Source organism: Phaseolus vulgaris, chromosome 4 (genome assembly GCF_051622355.1).
Source record: "Phaseolus vulgaris cultivar YP4 chromosome 4, ASM5162235v1, whole genome shotgun sequence".
Taxonomy (NCBI): domain Eukaryota; kingdom Viridiplantae; phylum Streptophyta; class Magnoliopsida; order Fabales; family Fabaceae; genus Phaseolus; species Phaseolus vulgaris.
Genome location: NC_143501.1, coordinates 47,285,309 through 47,304,402, shown reverse-complemented (window position 1 = coordinate 47,304,402; position 19,094 = coordinate 47,285,309). Strand labels below are relative to the sequence as shown.

At 29.5% G+C, this 19,094-nt stretch overlaps 2 protein-coding genes across 3 annotated transcripts; one reads left to right on the top strand and one right to left on the bottom strand.

Moving 5' to 3' along the window:
• Window positions 1–540: 540 nt before the first annotated feature.
• Window positions 541–5,773, top strand: LOC137836532 (homeobox protein knotted-1-like 10). 2 transcript variants are annotated; one of them, XM_090301633.1, is made up of 4 exons: window positions 657–813; window positions 888–1,156; window positions 2,025–2,132; window positions 5,442–5,773. In XM_090301633.1, exons 1-4 carry the CDS (start codon window positions 672–674, stop codon window positions 5,628–5,630), a joined length of 708 nt encoding a protein of 235 aa, XP_090157759.1. In that variant the 5' UTR covers window positions 657–671; the 3' UTR covers window positions 5,631–5,773. The 2 variants fall into 2 exon arrangements, with proteins under 2 accessions (XP_068501303.2, XP_090157759.1); XM_068645202.2 differs by having other exon boundaries at window positions 541–1,156.
• A 3,291-nt stretch (window positions 5,774–9,064) lies between these two features.
• Window positions 9,065–13,578, bottom strand: PYD1 (pyrimidine 1). Its single transcript, XM_068647094.2, has 7 exons — window positions 12,952–13,578; window positions 10,862–11,125; window positions 10,614–10,784; window positions 10,094–10,206; window positions 9,812–9,998; window positions 9,492–9,601; window positions 9,065–9,382 (listed from the first exon to the last, which is right to left on the bottom strand). The coding sequence occupies exons 1-7, from the start codon at window positions 13,225–13,227 to the stop codon at window positions 9,226–9,228; spliced, it is 1,278 nt and encodes a 425-aa protein (XP_068503195.2). The 5' UTR covers window positions 13,228–13,578; the 3' UTR covers window positions 9,065–9,225.
• Window positions 13,579–19,094: the final 5,516 nt, after the last annotated feature.

The window sequence follows — 19,094 nt, the reverse complement described above, 5'->3', positions numbered from 1 at the left end:
ATCTTTTTACTATGTTGTTAATGGGAAGTATCTTTTTAATGCATATTGTAATATGATTGAGTATGGTGATAATGATTAGATGTTTGTGTGTTTTACTATTACAACAATAATAATAAATGAAGAAGAGAATATTAAAATAGTATTCTGTCTTCTGTTCTGGTATATGTGTGTTATCTTTTAGCAGAGGAAAGATGAATAATATATATGGTATATTAGCATGTTGAAAGGTGAAGCAAAGGATGAATTTGGAGAGGTTGTAGGAAGGGAAGCACATGGAATATATAATGGTTTGAGGCAGAAAATTGTCCCTTTTCCAAAATTATAGTAAACAATTGTCCTTTAGTAGTTAGGACCACAGAACAGTAACAGAAACAGGAATGAGAAGCAAAGTGATGGGAAGAAGGAACCAAAGTGAACAGTTTCAGTTTTGGCTGTTTCGGTTGGGGGGAAGGAAGGGGAGAGAATGAATGACTGACTTAGTAAAAAAGTTGAAAAAGAAAAAGACACAAAACTGAACCACTCTAAGCCACCCCATTGCTCGAGATAACTTTGAACTGTTGCTTTCATCACTGCAAAAAGACAGTGCTAACAGATGAACCAAAAAGGCCTCTCTCTCACTCACTCTCTCACACCCTTCCACCATTTTTTCCTCTTCTCTTAACCACGTATGCATGCAATGCTTGCTCATTCATTTCCTTTCCCTCACTTCCAAAAGTAGGAGCATCTCAATCTCACTGACCTCATCATCTTCATCCACCACCATATATAGTACCACCACATCATTTTTCACATCTCACATCTCTCTCTCTATATATATGTATATACCATATATCATTATATATCACATCATGTTATTATTCTTTATATAATAATAATAATAGTGGCACTAGTACACATTAATATATACTACTATATAGCATCATTATCAGCTAGCTGTAGCTCTTCAATATCTGGCATATCAAAGGTTCACTTCTCCTGCTCAAAAATAGATATGGAATCTGAGAGGCCTAACACTACTATTGAGACCTACAAAGAACTACAACAGCAAGAAGATGATGACGAGGAAGAAGAAAAAAACAATGAGATCCTCAAGAGAAGAATCTCCAGCCACCCTCTCTATGGACTGCTGGTTGAAGCTCACTTGGACTGTTTGAAGGTTCCTTCTTCTTTTACTGTTTCCAACCCCAGCTTTCATTAATTTCTGTAGAAATGTATTCAATTCAACCTCAGCTTTGCTTTTCATGCTTGATTTCTCAGAAAACTAATTATATATCAGTTATAAGATGTTTTTTTTATCAATAATAAACCATATATACAAATGAACCACTTCATTCAGATGATCCAACCCATTTATAGAGAATCAGCTATAAGATGTGATTTCAAATAATATGTTTTCCTCAATGTGAATCAGTGTTAAAGAAGGACTTGTTTTCTCTTGCCCTTTCAAAAGAATCTTTCATCTTACTCACCTTGTTGAATCTTGAATCACTGTAAAAGACCAGGGATTATGTATCTTACAGATTGAATTCTTTTCTTCCAGTATAATATAGTGAAGGGAGAAGATTCGTATTTATGCAGGCTGAAGTTCAACTACAGTTTGCCCCCAACTGGTTAATTTTATAAACTTTATGTTAAAAGTGAGATTATATGAATAAATTTAAAGGTCCAATAAAAAAATCAAATTCAAACAAATAGATTTAAACATTTATTGGTGATAACATTGTAGATTATGTGTAAAGTTGTTGGTTATGCATGTCTTTGTTGTGTGTGTGTCTTGGTGGGTGAAGTTAGTTCATATAGAAAACCAAAAGCTTGTTCACATCATTTGAAATGAATAATAATAACCTTTCTTGAAAGTGAAGTTTTGCTTATGAAGCTCTTTGATATCAACCACTTATATATAGTTTGATAAAGTGTAGACTAATTATAACTTGTTGGTGCACCTTGTGTACAAAAGATATCAGAAAACCAAGGGTTGTTTGTTCTTTTAATTTAAGCATGAACCTTTATTACTTGTGTTTCAGGTTGGTGACATTTCCAACTTGGAGAGAGAGCTGAAGATAGATGAGATGCAAGCAACAGAGAAGCAAAACTTGGGCATGTTCAGCCAATCTGAGCTTGATCTCTTCATGGTAAGATTGATACAGACACACTCTCCCACTTCCTTACCTGTGTGTGTGGCTTTTGGTTTACACAAACATCAATCTATGTATGTGTGAATGCTTTTATGGGATATGATGGTTCAAGTACCGTACGAAAAGCCAGTCAAATAGATATAACCTAACACATCATATGGGAAATGAATTTTCTTCACTTTGATGGACACTTCATGGTTGCCTAAAGCATGTGCTTCCTGCTTGAAAGAGACTACTCTCAGAAATGCGCATAGTTTTTTGTTCCAATTCCATGACTGTGACACTTTTCCTATCTGTCTCTGTGTTTGTGCTAGTGTTCAGATGGTGTCTTTTCACATTTACTTTAGGCCGCAAAGCTCATTAGAGGATGCTTATTACTCACCATATAATTCTCATAAACCACCTCTTATTTTTCTCTTCAAAACTTGTCATCATAAACATTTTCCTCTTTCAATTCTCCCATGTATTACTCACTTGCCCATATATGTGTTTAAGTATATGTTTTAGGCTTAGATTTTGTGTGTATCTTTAAAATTGGATATAAGATTAAAACTAGTAACTTTTAGAATGGTAAAGATTATATATAGATGCAAAGATTAATGATTAAACTTGATTTTTGAAGGTGTTAGGTCTAATGCTAAAACATTAAACAGAAAAAGGGTAGGTGAACCTAGCAGTATCTCAGAAAATTAGTTGGTAACTTTGGTGTTAATGATCCAACTTATCATGAATGAGAGTGCAATTGTATCATTAAATAATAGTCAGAAAAGTGCTGTCATCATCTCTGGGACATGAGTTTGTCAAAATACTTTTTGACACAAGTAGTATCACTTTGGTATACTCCTTTGAATGGACTGCACCATGCACCATCATCTCTTTGAATTGCTCATTTTTAGGAGGCCTATTAGACCCACCACCTGCACCTACATACTTCTGGAAACTTTTATCATTGTTCAAACAATTTAGATCCAATATACATCTAGGTAACCATTGTTGATTACCAATTCTGAGTTCTTCATATCTATATTACAAATAACTGGTTGATCTTTTATTCTTTTTGCTGATAAAAAACTGATAAAAAAAACTGGTTTATAAGGTTTACTATGAGTTATTAATTTCAAGTCTAATTTCATGGTATGAGTTCTTTTGAAATAATAAGATTTTTTTTAATATATATTTATATATATATATAGAGAGAGAGAGAGAGTTCTTTAACTTTTTAACTTTTGTTTAACCTGACATTATATCAGTATATTTTCTCCTCTAAGGATTAAAGTAAAAGAAAGTCTGTTAAATATTGAGACAAATATGCAGCTTTTTTGAACTAGAATAAAAGTGTTGTCTTCTGTAGGGAATAAATATTTGACAATATTATTACTATTGTTATATCATTGCCAAACAACAGAAATAATGTGTTAAAAAAAAATTATATGGGAAACCAAATTAAATATAGGTATCTTAATTGAAGAACTAAAACAAATAAACACATGTGTTCATCCTTTTCTTCTAGTTTCTTTTATTGAATTCCTTGATAAATCATACTTAACAAACATAGCATGAGTGTAGGGATGAAATCTTTAACTTACAATCTGTAAATGTGATTACAGTAAAAGTATAGTGCTTGTTTCTTTTGGAAAACAAAGTGAAACAATTAACTGAGGAAAGTATTCAATTTCTAAATATGCTTTTTTAATTGCTTTCTTTTTTCTTTGCTGATTTTAATTTTTGAAGACAAGCATGCAGTAAATTATATGCACTTGTTGGATAAGATGCAAAATTATTTAGGTTTATGTTATATATACATATGGTAGAAGTAAATGTTTAAGTATGTGATATATGTATATTTAATTGAAATGAAACAATAATATATAAAATAAATTATACTATTATTCAATCACAAGTTGAAATATTTTTTTTATATATTTATGAACTTTTATAATTATCTTAAAAAATTATATTTATGATTATTTCTATTAATTAGTTGTCAATAAAGAAAACTTCACACTGATAATATATAAAAATTCAACTCTTGATGCAGTGAGGAATCGTGACCGTAGTTATAAAAATAAGAGTCATCTTCATATATATTCTACATAAATTATTCTATAACCATCTTTAATTTTCTAGAGCAGTTATACAAATATACACAAAAAATTGTATTTCTATTTAAGAATGATAAAATTAATCAGTTTACATTTTAATGATAAAAAAAATATTTTTCACCAATTTTAAAATTAGAATTGATTCAAAACAATTAGTATGAAGAGTGAGGTGAACAAAGTTTATAAATTATATTAATTTATTATATAATGTCGATACATAATTATCATTTTATGTGTCTTTCATTAATTTTCACTAGCTAGCTAGTTTCTTCTTCTTTCCCACCCCAAAACAATACCATTAGTCTTCGTGGCAATTATATATCATAATATTATAGTATGCTATGAAAATTTAATTCCTCACAATGTATTTTTTATCTGCAAATTATGTATTATATACATATATTCCAAAGTTTCTAAAGGATACAATTCTTATATTAATAGTTAGTAGGTAGACTTGTTTTAATAACATAAAATTGTCAATACAAATATTTAACCAAAGTTAACTGAAGTTTAAAAAAACAAAACAATGTTATTTAACTTTTAAGTTAAGTTTAGAGTTTTGAGGTTAATTTTTCTTCTAACTAGATTTGGAGAAAAAAGATGTCAAAATATATTGTCACATTGGTTAATGGAATCTAGAAGTAAAATATACTGTGTATATCTTTGAACTAAACTTAGAAAATTAAATTTAAAAAAGTCACTCATTCTATTTTTTTTAGTTAATTAGAGTTTTAAAGTAAATTTGTTTTTGTCTAGTTCTAGAAAAAAAAATATTATTGATACAATGAATAAAATTATTTGGTTTGAATGTTACAAATGAAATCCAAACACCAAACCCAATACTATAATAGAAATAAGGTAGGTTATTAATTAGATGTTTTTTTTATGTATTCAATGAGTATGTAATACAATTTTGTATAAAGGTTGAAACATCTATAAAGTAGTTCACTTTTTTTTTATCAGTAATGAATAAATTAAATTAAAGGGTTACTTCAGAAGTAACTCAATCCATATACACAATCACAACGTTACACCCCTTGTGATATAGAGCAAAATCAAATATCAAAAGTTCTGAAACTTTAGATGTCAAAACTTACAACTAATTGATCCCAAACTGATGTAGAAAAGTGTAAATTCTGCATCAGTTCTGAACTAGTTCATATTTATTGATTTTTGTATTACTGATAAAAAAAAATGAATGCAGGAAGCATATTGCATGGCACTTGGAAAGCTTAAAGAAGCAATGGTGGAACCACAGCAGAAGTCCATGGCTTTCATAAACAACATGCATTCACAACTTAGGGAGATCACTAAGCCAACCTTGTCTGCACCACCTTCTGACACTGCACCAGCCACTGCATCTTCTAGTGAGTGCAAATTCAGAAGAAATTAGCCACAATTTAGTTTTTCACTCTATTATTTCCCACCTATAGCTAGGTTATTAATTAAGCCTTCAATTATTATCAAATTCTCATATTCCTGGTTAATTAAACTGTACCTCACATATATATATAAATTAACTGTCATTAACTCTCATCACTATATATTATTATGTATAAATATTATTAATCTAGTGTTGGTTTATTTTTTTTAGATTTTCCATAAAAATAAGTATATGAATTTTGTTTAGAGATGTTATATATGGTCCATCTCTATATCAGATTTTTGTGGGAAAAAAAAAATTCTAACATTTGAGATCATAACATTAATATACGCGATCATAAGGGTTGTGTTAGTGAGTAAATTGTTGAGGAATTAAACATTAATTATTCATTGTTGGAAATTACGATGAATATATATTGCTAATATTTTTATCAACTTTTTTATTTTATTTTAGTTTATTAATTAGTAACTAGGGCTATAAAAAGAACTAATTTACTGATTACATGATGCTTATTTTTTGAAAAATAATCACTTCTTTTAAAAAAAAACGTTTTCTACAAAAATAAAATATATTTCTTCAAAATATTCACTTTAGTTTGCCATCACTTATATATTAAATATTAATTAATATTCTTATATTAAGAAATATCTAAATATTGTACACATTAACTTGTTTTTATTTATTTTTAATTTTTATAAAAGCTTTCATATTATCAAATGTTATTATTTTTAGTTGGTTCAATAAATGTCAAGAATTGTACACGTCTAACATTTTTTTATTATGTCATTGATATTATTCTTCCATTTCATTTTTTCTATTTTCATTCTTTCAATTACTTTATCCTCCCTGGAATTACCTTGGTACTATAATTAGATGTCTTATCTGTAATCTACGAGTGTTGTTTTGTTGCAACAAGCTTTGGACATGTTGTCTTGATGTTTTTCACCACCTCCTAATATTAAATAATGCATATTTCTCACTTTTGTTGGAATCGTTGTTGTTCATCAAAAATTGATCCTCAAATCTTCTTTTACATTTCTTTGGCTGTCCCACACTATTTCTACTTCCAAAATTAACTTCACCCACTCCCACATACCAAAATCTCAGTATGTAAAACTATAAAAACAAAAATATTCTCCTTAATCTAGTTTATCATTATTTCATAAATAGCACTTTAAGCACATTGAAAGCTAGTTTACATGTCTAAGAACAACACCACTAACCTTTTTCACTTCATAACATCAATAATATTATTGGGTAATTCAACTTTCTGTGATCTATTTTATTGTCATTCATAACCTATAAATTCAATCTTTTCCCTAAAAACACTCTTAGATTCCTTATTTTGATTTTATTTAGAAGTGAATTTGAAGTCTAACTCAACCTCGTGAAATCGACTGATAAAATACGGTTTGCACTCATTTATAAAGTGAATTGATAGTGAATGACCTGATAAGTCCAACAAACTCTCGTTAAGATAGACTCAAAATGACTCTCCTATTAACAAGTAGACTTTAAGCTTAATCCAACCTCATAAAACTGACTTATAAGACAAATTTGCACCTACTTATAAACTACGAAATATCATAATCTTTAGTCGATGTAAAATCTCAATAGATTTCTTCTTTTCTTGCCTTCCATTTCTAACTTTCCTACACATTTCTTTCATTATATTCTCAAGATTTATAGACACGCGATTAGGCTTAAGCATCAATCAAATTATGAGAATCGTTGTTTTGGTAAATTAGATTGCAATTTGGGGAGAGAAACTCCCTATATATTTACTATATGAAGTGATGTAACATACACATAAGAGAATAGGTATCTTATAGGTAAAGTAGGCAAAATGCAAAGTTGTTTCATACAGGAAGAGAGGAAGAGATTTGAGACAGAGGTTTCTAGTTTCTGCTTATATCTCTCCCCTATGTTTTTTTCATTCAGATCTTCTCAAAATTTTACATACAAATCAATGCACACACTTTAGAAGGGTTGAAAAGATAACTTTTGTAACAATAATGTTTAACCTCACATACATAAAGGGAATGTTAGAAAACATTGACTAAAATACTGAGAATAAAATTATATTATATCTCATGTGTTAATCATTGAAATTGAAATTTTACCTACTCAAAATAAATTAATTTTAAGATAATATATCTTTTTAATAAAGGTGATGTATTGTGCAAATGATGATACTAAGAAGTAAAGATGAGAATAAAATTGATCTTGTAGACTTAAACAACAAAACACAAACATAACATATCTGTTTTCCAATGAACTTAATATATTTAATGTTCTAATGATTATTTCTGTCTCACTAAAAATAATCAAATGAAAGAATTTTGAACCGGGTCACAAATTATTTTAATTTTTAACAATACTCTTCCAACATGTCATTCTTACCTTCTTTCTTTTGGTTTGCCAAGTGAAAAAACAACAAAAAGAGAAAACAAAACACTCTTTTTGGTCCTAAGAAGAAAAAAAATATTTTTCTTTCTATACCCATCATTTCTTCTTTCACCCCCATAATATAAGAAACGATCAACGTGGCCTTTCGTAATAACACCACATACTCAATTTAAAACTACATTTTAAAATATGTAATTTGATATATTTCTGAAAATTATATATTCTAAAATTATCCAAAATTATATTCTGATTTATATTATTTAACACAATTCAGAATATATTTTAGATATATTATGAAAAAAAATATATTAATTTTTTTTAATATTATTTGAGTGAGAGAAGGAAATATAAAAGGTAAAGAAAGTAATAGTCCAAAAACACATAATTTTCCCATATTAATCACCTGACACAACCAAAATGCTCTTCTAGGCTTTTTCCTTTTTACACCTCATAAATTTTTAAGACACCTCTCTTTCATGGACAAGAAAAGAAAATAGACATTTTTTTTCAATTGAATCAATCCGTTATTTAAAGGGTTCATTCATAGTTTATTAGTCGAATTGGTGAATAGGGGTAATATTATTTAATGCTTTAAGTAATAAATTATCAAAATCACACAACTTTAGTGAAGTGAAACTTCCATTTAATATTAAAGAATTATATTATATCCCTAGCAAAATAAAAAATAAGATTTAAATTAATAATAATAGCTATATAAATAGTAAAATATCAAATTAAATCTATTATAAACAAATCATCTAAAGGTCTAAGAATACATGCTTAGAACTAAACTGTTTGAGTCTCAAAATTTGAAACCAATAGATGAAGCTAAGAATTTTGTTCTCATTTATATAAATTTTATTTCTGAAGAATTTAGTAAAATTATATTTTTTTCATGTCCCAGTCAATGTTAAAAGTGGAAAACTATTTTTTAGCACTTCATTCTATTAGAGTACACCAAAGTAACATAAGGATGATGAATGTTGGCAAGAGAATGCTTAACCAAGTCAAGGTTTATGATATTCTTCCCAGAATTTTATCAAAAAAACTTTCATTATTTTCTGGCATAAAATACATTATAATGTTCTTGAAAAGATAAATATCCATTATTAATAACAAAGGTAATGTGCTTCACCTCCTCATTTCCATGAACATGTAATTATATAAGAAAGGTTGCTTAATTTGGTTGAAGATTTCAGTTAGATACCATACTTTCACTTTCTTTCACAAAACCATCTCCTGTCCAGTCTTTGTCAGATTGCAAGCCTTTCTTGATGGCTTTCCTCTTCTGAATTGCTTCTTGCTGCCTTCTCACCAACTCAGTGTGAGTAGTGAAGTACTCAAGAGAAGCCCTGTGGTTTTTATAAAGAAAAAGGAGGGGTGAAAAGTCAAACATGCATTTTTCTTCTTCTGTTTTTTAAGATATTGGAAGAAGGAAACCATATCAGTTCAAAACTATACCCTCTGAAGTCTTCTATTGATGTGAAATTGTGCTTTTTCATGAAATCTTTCAGCTCAAGACATAGTTTGTTCACAAGACCATAGCCATGCATCATAACACCAGTGCACACCTGCAATTAGTAGATGATAATGTAAACAACTTGTAAATTGTTAGAGTGTTTAAATTAAATGCACACAAAAAGAAAACATCTATGTAGTGTGTTTGGATCAACACATTTTTTCCACTAAACAAAGAAGAAACTTGAGGGACCAAAGTATACAAATGCCCTATTGTGAGTGTTGGCTATTAGGCCTAAAACAGTGTTTTTTGTTGATTTTACCTGAACAGTGTTTGCCCCAAGAAGAATAAATTCAGCTGCATCTCCACCTGTCTCAACACCACCAATGGCAGAAAGTGAGTAGTTCTCACTGTCAAACTCTGACTTCATCATCTTTGCAATGCTCATCACCTTCCCAAGTGCTATGGGATGAACTGCCCTTGCGGAATATCCCCCAGGAGTTGAGTACCTAACATAACAACAATAGTTAGCAGATTATTAGGTACATGAGTGGTTGAAAAACCAAGGCAAAACCATGAATTTGTGGTAAGTGAGATTGCAAACCCCTCAACACAAGGCTCAGGACGTAATGTATTGAGATTGATTCCCATGACACTCATGATTGTATTTATGGCAGATACTCCCTCACTTCCAGAACTTAGAGCAACCCTTGCTGGCTATAAGCAAAATCATCCCCAAAATTACTAACATGGTAGTCATGAAACATGGACTGAACAATACACATTTACTAACTTAACTGAAACTGACATAAACACGGTTCACTAAGACATTTCACATGTAATTGGCCAGGGAGATTAACTTCAGAAAATAGTTTGCACAAAGTGAGAGGCTCAAAATGATTTTTTTTTTCCAGTGCTCAAGTATGGGACATGTACAAGTCAATAAGTCAAAATTTTACAACTTCATGTGCATGGTGCATAGTGTATAGTGCATGGTGCAGTGGATCCACTCTTCCAAAAAACAAACAATTCAAAATATCAGTGGTAATCCATCAATTTGATGGCTATTTTCAGGTTTTCACTTGAACATTATAATAAAGAAAAGGAGAAGATGCAAAGCCAACCTGTGAAATATCAGTTATATTGGGAGTCATCTTAGCCCAAACAGGAATTGTGGCTTTAGCATTTATCCATCCACAAACCTCTTCCAAAAGAGCACAATCTTGCCCAACAGCAGCACCCATTTTGCGTTCTGGCATACCATGAGGACATGAGAAATTTATTTCGAGTGCATCCTACAACAATATCAGAGAGGTCAGCCACAAGAAATTTCAATCAAGTGTAAGAAACTCAGCCACGAAACACATCTTACAACTCCAGTTTGCTCAACACGATCGATAAGCTCCTCCCAAGCAGCCTTGTTGTACTCCTCCATAATTGAACCAATGAGAATTCTGTCTGGATACTCTTCTTTGAGTTGCTTGAACTCTTTCAACATGGTTTCAAGTGGCCTATCACTGATAAGTTCTATGTTCTCCCACCCAATAATTTCTCCTTTTGCAGAGCCATTTGCACCTGCCCGTAATCGGGCATATCTAGGAGTTACATTTATAACTTTTGCTGCATCAAGTGATACCTAGCAAAAGAATAATACCAAATCTTTCAAAATAGAGTAAAAAGGGAACATTACTTAAGTGTGTTCATATTAGACAGAGGTACACAGTTCTGTTAAGAAAAGGTGTATGGAAAATTTAACAAAAAAAGAGTAAAAACAAGTCATTGCCTTCATGAGAAATTATCTATACAATTGGATTAATTTCATCTGAAAACAATGGAATACATATCCCAAATGGAATTAGAAATTTAAAATCCCAGTCAAGAAACTAACTCCAAATGAATAGTACAAAACATGTAAATATTAAAATAACAGCTCTATTGATCCATATCTTGAAATAAATAACAAACTGACCACTAAAAAAATTACACCAAAGTCCATAACTTTAATTATCCTTCAGTATATTTTATATATATTGGATCCATGCATCCTATGGTTCAAATTTTCAATAGCAAGAAGCCAAGAACCAACCACTTCACATTTTTTACAGAAAGGGCAGTTCTGCCTTCTGCATATCTATTGATTCTGACAATCATGTAAGGAGATATAGCATTAAAATATTTGGCATCATGCTCATCTCAAAAAGTAATATGTGAGCATTCCATGTCTAGTTATATGGCTGATGATCCTTTCTGAATCTGTGAAATACAGTACCCCAGGGAGCTTATCAACTTCTTGACAGTAAATCGCCATCAATTCACTATCACCTAAGAATGACAATTCTATTGGTGATGAATTAAGTTTCCTAATTCTTTTAGATAAATTTTATGGTCCAAAGGAAAAGGAATACTTCAAGAGGTAGGAATTGATTAAATTTGAAAGAGAGAAAGCAATTTGACAGGAAACCTACACTCTCTGGCAACACTAGTCAAATTAGAAAGCAATCAAAAACAAAATGCAGTATCATGGTATGATGATAAACTAATTGCATTAATTCATTGTATTTTACAGCATAAATCCCAAAGCAATGATCAACATTATTAAAGCTTATTTTCCCCCTCTTTTCAAGCTATATAAAACAATGAAAATAGATCTAAGGTCAAAAAAGATAGAGTAGAAAGAAACTTGACTGCCGAATGATTAGATCAGTTCTATCAAATGGAAGCCAGAGAATTAACCAAAACGACAGCATTTAGAAGATTAATGTTTCTGATTTTTTGACTGCCTGTTCATGAGTTGTTCATACAGCAACTCACCTGTAGACAGACCTGAAGTAGAAAATGTTCATACTTCAACAGCTAAAATAATAAGCTATGAAGACGGATTGTGCAGTATTTGTCATTATTCCTTCCGTACCATGAGCCAAACAAATAAGCACATATGTCGAGCTAACAGTTTATTTTAGCACCATACACACTTCCCACACGCTCTCTAGCACTGTATTAATTACACCTTTTTCACCTTTTCCAACTTTTTTCAATAAATTAATGTTATCTCCAACTACACCCTTGAGAAAGAAAGGAACCAAAAGTATAACTATAAAATACACCTAAATACATAATCAACAACAATTCAAGATTCAAGAGAAATATTGATGATCTGCCAGGAAAATCAACAAGTGTCACCTTGAACAAACCATGAAGATCTATGGCCTAAAATAACTTGATGACAGGACAACCAACAGAAGCTCATAACTAATAACCAAACATGACGGCATAATCCAGCTTTTGCTGAACAACAGATCAAAAGATTGGTCTTTCAGACCACAAAACTCCAACTCTCCGGTTTCCATCCTTAATTCAAAAATTACAATTCACAAACCAAGAAACCAAACAACACTTTAAATACACAAACTAGTCTAATACAGAAAAGGTGGGCTGTGAGTAAATGAAGTAAAAAGAGCTTACAGTTTTTGCAATCACAGCACCCCAACCTTCATCAAAGGCCCTCTTCATGACAGTGTAATTGGTCCCTGGAGGACCTGACCCAATAACAAAGGGGTTGGGCATGTGCAATCCATTAACAGTGACACTAAGATCAGGCTCTTTAGCCTGAGTCTCCGAAGCAAACACCTTAAACCCAACTCTGCTCCTGGAACCACCCTGAACCTTCCCAGCCCAATTCAAGCCAAACCCAGATGACCAATTCCCAGCTCTGATCTGGGTCATGCTCAAAGATGCCATCTTAAAAGGAAAAACCAAAACTTTCTACAAAAGCTCCGGAGGAAGAAGGTGATGGAGAGGAAGAATAAAAGGTGAATCTGAAATTCTGAATCTGAGATATAATATTCTATGAGCTGGAGACAACAAAAGAGAACGTGCAATTATGAATCTCTGGTTTCGTTTGTAGCATTTGGTTTTTTGTATCGGATAAGTTTGGGAGAAACCATATTCAATATTCAATTCCTTCGTAGGATGGACTAGCATGTGAGAATGACTGTGAAAGAATATTATAAGGATTTTGACGAAAATTATGTTAACAAAACATTATATATTGCATAAATTAATAACACTGTCGTTTGGATTCGTTGATTTTGTGAGGAATGAACATATAGACATTCTTTCTGCATGGCAAAAAGTTACAAACTAACCAAAAGCAAAGAAGTTAAAAAAAAAAAATTCTGTCTTAGTTAATTTTTTTCACCTGCTACTCTTATTTTCTTTTATTTCTATCCCTCCATCATAACCGTCCTTTAATTCTACAGTATTTCTCTTCTTCTTTTTTCTGCCATCTGTCTCACATCACAAAAAATAATAATTTTTATTATTATATAAAATATGACATCATAAAATATAATATAAATTCAGAAATTATTACGAATTTAAAATAATTAAAAAGAAATAAAATTTAGATGCAAGAATAAGTATAATTGAAATTAATAAATATTAAACTGATAAAATTTTAAGTGTAACTTGCTTGTTTTTTAATATTAAACACATGAAAAGATGAAAAAATACATTCTTAATAAAAAAGCAAATCACAACAGTATTACTCTTTTTTTTCTGCCATCTGTCTCACATGACAAGAGAAATGTAATAAAATATTGATATTGATTTGTTTAAGTTTTTTTTTTTTCAAAGTTTGTGTTCTCTGATCACAACACAACAAAAACTTAAACTCCAAGCAATTGCTTCTTCTTCCTGCACCCCTACGTTTTTTCTTCCTGCACTTCTACAATTTTCTAAATTCCAAAACTGACCTTGACCTTTAATTTGAAAAAGGACACCATGGTTACTGAAAATTGGGATTTGGGAGTGTGTTATGGATTCGTCAATTCGGAAATGAATCATTTTTTTTTTATGAGGGGATGTTCTGAAAGCAAGTTTTGCATAAATTAATGATTTCCGAATTGCTGAATCCAGAAGCCTAATTTTGTTATGGATTGGTTGATCCAGAATACCTTTTTTTGAATTATGGATTTCTGAATCCGGAATGCATATTTCTGTTATGGATTGGTGGATCCAAAATAATTTTTTTGAATGATGAATTTTTGAATGTGAAATGCATATTTTGAATTACAGATTGGTGGATCCGAAATTTTACTAGAAGTGCCAATCTGAAAATTTTCTGGATTCCATAATCCAAAATGCAAATAATAAATATAGTTCAAGTATATTTTAAGGTTTTTAAAAAATAATAGGGACAATTTGATCTTTGCATAATATTATGGGGTGCAGGAAGAAAAATGTAGGGGTACAGGAAGAAACTACCCCAAAGAATTGGTGTTTTCTTCCTCTACTTCTGGATTTACTTCCTGCAATTCCATAATTTTTTTTATGAAAAAATTAATTCCTCCTCAAAAGTTATATTTTTAATTTTAAAATTTGGAAGCAGATTCTCAAATTATATTTAAGTTATATAGATTTTAAAAAATATTTGATAATTCATAAAATACCTTTTTGGAATTTTACCATTTGAAATATAATTTTATATTTGAAATTGTAGGATTTGAAAGAGATTTTAGAATCCATAAAATAACTTCTCAATTCCAATTATAGAGTTTGAAAAATATTTCACAATTCAGAAAATTTCTTCCAAATTTTATAATTTAAAATATAAAATAAATTCTAAACTTCACGATTTGAATTATAAAATTATATTTCAAATTCTATAAACAAGAGGGTAATTTTGAAATTAAAAATTTGTGGAAGTGCATAAAGAAACTATAGAGCTGCAGGAAGAAAACGTTCATACAATATTTCCAACACATTGGGCTCACAACGCAGAACAGTCCATGTAATGTGGGCTCTTAATTAATCTAACATTAAGGTTGTTTCCTTCTTCTCCATTTTTTTCTTACTTTTTCTGTTATAGTGTAGTGGAAAGATAATTTGATTCTAATAAAAATTAAATATTTGTATTTATAAGATAAACATTCTAGAACATATTTTAGATTTTTTTTACCGGTGGGGTCACACGACCGATATAATGTCTCAGACCCCAACTTCAGACCAACCGAATGTAGTTGAAACACGGTCCAACCTCTTAACCTGGCCAAAAAGGAAAGTCCACCACAGGTAATATAAATAGCGTGTATTCCAAGAAACAGGTACGTCATCTTTCTACAGTACTCTAACAGTCGAGCAACGAACCCTTTTGCTGACTTGAGCGTCGGAGTGCCTTCTGCAGGTATCCCTATTCAGTGCTCACGAGAAAACCGAGAACCAAAACTACGAAGGAAAGGTGAAGAATGAGCAAAGAAGGTTGAAAAGCAGTACGACCAACTGATAAGAAGAAAAAAGGTGAATCCTCTCAATAGTTCTTTGGACTCTTACCCTCACACGAAAACATTTTATAACGATTAGTTCTATTATAAAATAGTCTAAAAAATTATTTCAAAATAGTTAATTTTTTTTTCCAAATAATACATTTTAAAACTCTATCCGAGCTATATTTTTCTATAATGTTTTAAGTGTTCTTACAAATATGGAGTAGGTTTCCTTTCCTTGTGCCGTGGTGTTGCCGTGCTGCCGAGTAGTATTTAAATTTTATATATTTCTAAAAATAATTTTTAAAAGGTATAAATATTTTTAAATGTCATTTTCACTATTATACTATAATGAAGAGGAATACGAAGAAAATATAAAGGTGCGAGAAACAATTAGCTTTGGACAGTTGCTATTAAAAAGGTACTTGAAATATCAATTGAGATCATTGGTCCTTTCTGAAAAAGCCCAAGAGATCCATGATATTGCACCTATGTTTTTACTTTTCTCACCCCTAATTTTATTTGTTTTCCGCAACATCCTTATTCTACTTCTCGACTCTTTTTTCTTCCACATGTTCTTCAAACATCTTGTCACTTTCTCTTTTAGTTTCTCAATTTTCTTTTAAGATTTTACTTTGTTTCCATGTTGACAAGGTAGTGTGAAGTGTAGGGAAACCATAAAGGGTTTTGTTTTAATTTAATGTTTAGAAAGAACCTAACACATAGAATAATAATAGAATATTTTGTTATTGTATCGTGCAACATTTCATTAAAGTTGGTGTACCTAAGATAATTTAGTAAATAATTTTTACATAAATAAATGATATTCCACTATCTAGATTGGTTATGCATGCAATCCAATTTGACTGGTAAAACTTGTTAACTCATGGTTCACACCAAATTAAACTAATTATAATTATAAAAGTTGGAATATTTATTAAATGTAATTTTTATTTATTTATTTTTTACTGATAAAAAAACAAGTCATAAAAAAATATTTAAAAATTACTTCAATTTTGCTAAATTAATTCAGGTTTAAGAAAGACTAAGAAGAAGACGAAGGCAATAAATAAATTCAGAAGAGAAAAAAAAAATATTGTACCAACCTCTTTTTTGGATTATTAGAAAGACCAAGAAAAAACAATGTTGGAGTAATTACACCTACTACTGAATAATCAACCCTAAATAAGACTAATCTTTTGATTCTACGTGTGTCTAAGTTCTAACTATATGAGAAGATTTTTACGTATATATTTTTTAAATATACGCAGATTAACTCCAATTATAACAAATACGTTATAAATTATATTCTTTTAAAAAATATTTAACACCTTATAATATTTCTTTTAATTTATTTCATTAGAAACATTATTAATTAATTAAAAAATAAATAAAAAAATGTTCATGATTAAATATGTTTTTAAATTATATATTTTAAAATACAATAAAAAAATAAAAAATACATAAACCGAAGAATTCTCAATCCATTAATTCATTCCAAAAAAATTATTGAATAAAAAAAAAATTAGAGAGTAAATATTAAGATTTTAGCTATCAATTATTTAAATTATAGTTAAAATTTTGATAAGTAATTAAATATTAATTTTAAAATTATTTATCAATAATAGACATTAATTTAAATATTAATAATTTTTTTAATTTTTAAAATAATATATATAGTTTAATTAATATAGTAATTATTTATTTATTGTTCTAAAATTTGTTTATATTTAATAATTTTTTTAAAACTATAATAGATAACCCATATTTTAGGAACCAATTAAGTTAAAACAAGTTAACTTATTTTATCACCATTAATAAAGTAAGTTTAATTTTTTTGGTTGAGAAATTTAATTTTATATATTTGTTTTCTTTTTTTTAGAAGTTTCTGTCTATCTAACTCTATATATTTTTCTCTCTTCATTTTTTTTTTCTCTAAATTTTTTGTGTTTTATTTTCTGTTTTGAGTATAATATTATTTTATTAGTTTTACTTTACAATTATTAAGGTGGAGCAATATGCTGAAAACCTGGAGTTTTATAATGATTTTTTTTAATTATATCTACAAGAAATACGGATTGATAAAGATGTTAAAAGTTTTTAATTGATAGTTTTATATTAATTGTCGTAACTATGATAATGAAACAGCTTTATACGTGTTTCAGTTGAATGTGAACTCATGTCATGTCCCACGAATCTCATAATTTTTCATTAAACCACTGAAAAAACATCATTTTTATTCACAAACATGAAAGTTGTAAATTTTATAATAATTAGAAAAAGGACAAATAAAAAAAAATCATAGTACCTACTTAATCATAATGAACCTTCACGACCATTTCGTTGTTGTTATAAACAATTAATAAATATATGGTAAATATGATTATTGTTATATAGTGATAAGCTTTTATTTAAAAAAAAATTGCAATTGTAAGAACAATGCAGAATCTGAGTTACAACATTAGTTTAACTTCAAAGGAGAATTGAGTTATTGTACTTGAGAACCACCATACCAAATGTTATTTTTATAATTTCTGATAAAATAAAAATAATACATATACTTATATTACTAATACTTTTATTAAAATATAAATTTTATATATATATATATATATATATATATATATATTCTTACAAGGTCGGGTACCTCATAATGACTCTTGTAGTTTCCGTCTTCTTGTCCTTGCAGTTCCTGTATTCAGCGTCTTCGTCTGGCAAGTTCTCCAAGAACGGCGGGGTGGTGTACCTGCGAAGGTGTTCTGACGCTCAAGTCAGTCCGAGTATAATATGTGGATGAACTAGGGATTAGAAGATTACCTTTGGCACAGGTCCCTTATGATATTTATAGCCTTGTGTTGGGCTTTAGCTATCATGGGTCTTCTTTTGGGCTCAGATAAAGGTCCATTTGTGCTTCAATCATGGTTTATGGTTAAACTGACTTAATTATGATTAATCGCAGTTTATCATCTGCTTCCACGTTCATTCGGTCTTATCGACTATTCGGTCTTTCAGTCTTTCGATAGTACATTTGCCTCCAGACTCGAGTGAAATTGTGAAAAGACTCAAGTGAAATTGTGAAAATGCAACTTAGAGTTTAAGAAAGAAAATTTACTTTATCTTTGTACAAGAAAGAAAATAATATATATATATTATTTACTTATAATAAATAGTTATTCTATCATGACAAATACATACAATTAAGAATTAAAATATTTATGTATTTATTGAACATATTTTTTTATAATTATCTATAATGAAATAAAATGTATAATAATATTTATTATTTTTTAATATTTATAATAAATATTTACTGCTTTAATATTAGTGATAAATATATATTGC

Coding starts and splice junctions, on each gene's coding strand:
- LOC137836532 (XM_090301633.1), top strand. CDS start 672: ATGCAATGCTTGCTCATTCATTTCCTTTCCCTCACTTCCAAAAGTAGG. Junction 814..887: donor TCACATCTCTCTCTCTATAT/ATATGTATATAC, acceptor TAATAGTGGCAC/TAGTACACATTAATATATAC. Junction 1,157..2,024: donor CTCACTTGGACTGTTTGAAG/GTTCCTTCTTCT, acceptor CTTGTGTTTCAG/GTTGGTGACATTTCCAACTT.
- PYD1 (XM_068647094.2), bottom strand. CDS start 13,227: ATGGCATCTTTGAGCATGACCCAGATCAGAGCTGGGAATTGGTCATCT. Junction 9,602..9,811: donor TTGGGGCAAACACTGTTCAG/GTAAAATCAACA, acceptor TACTAATTGCAG/GTGTGCACTGGTGTTATGAT. Junction 9,383..9,491: donor TCAATAGAAGACTTCAGAGG/GTATAGTTTTGA, acceptor TAAAAACCACAG/GGCTTCTCTTGAGTACTTCA.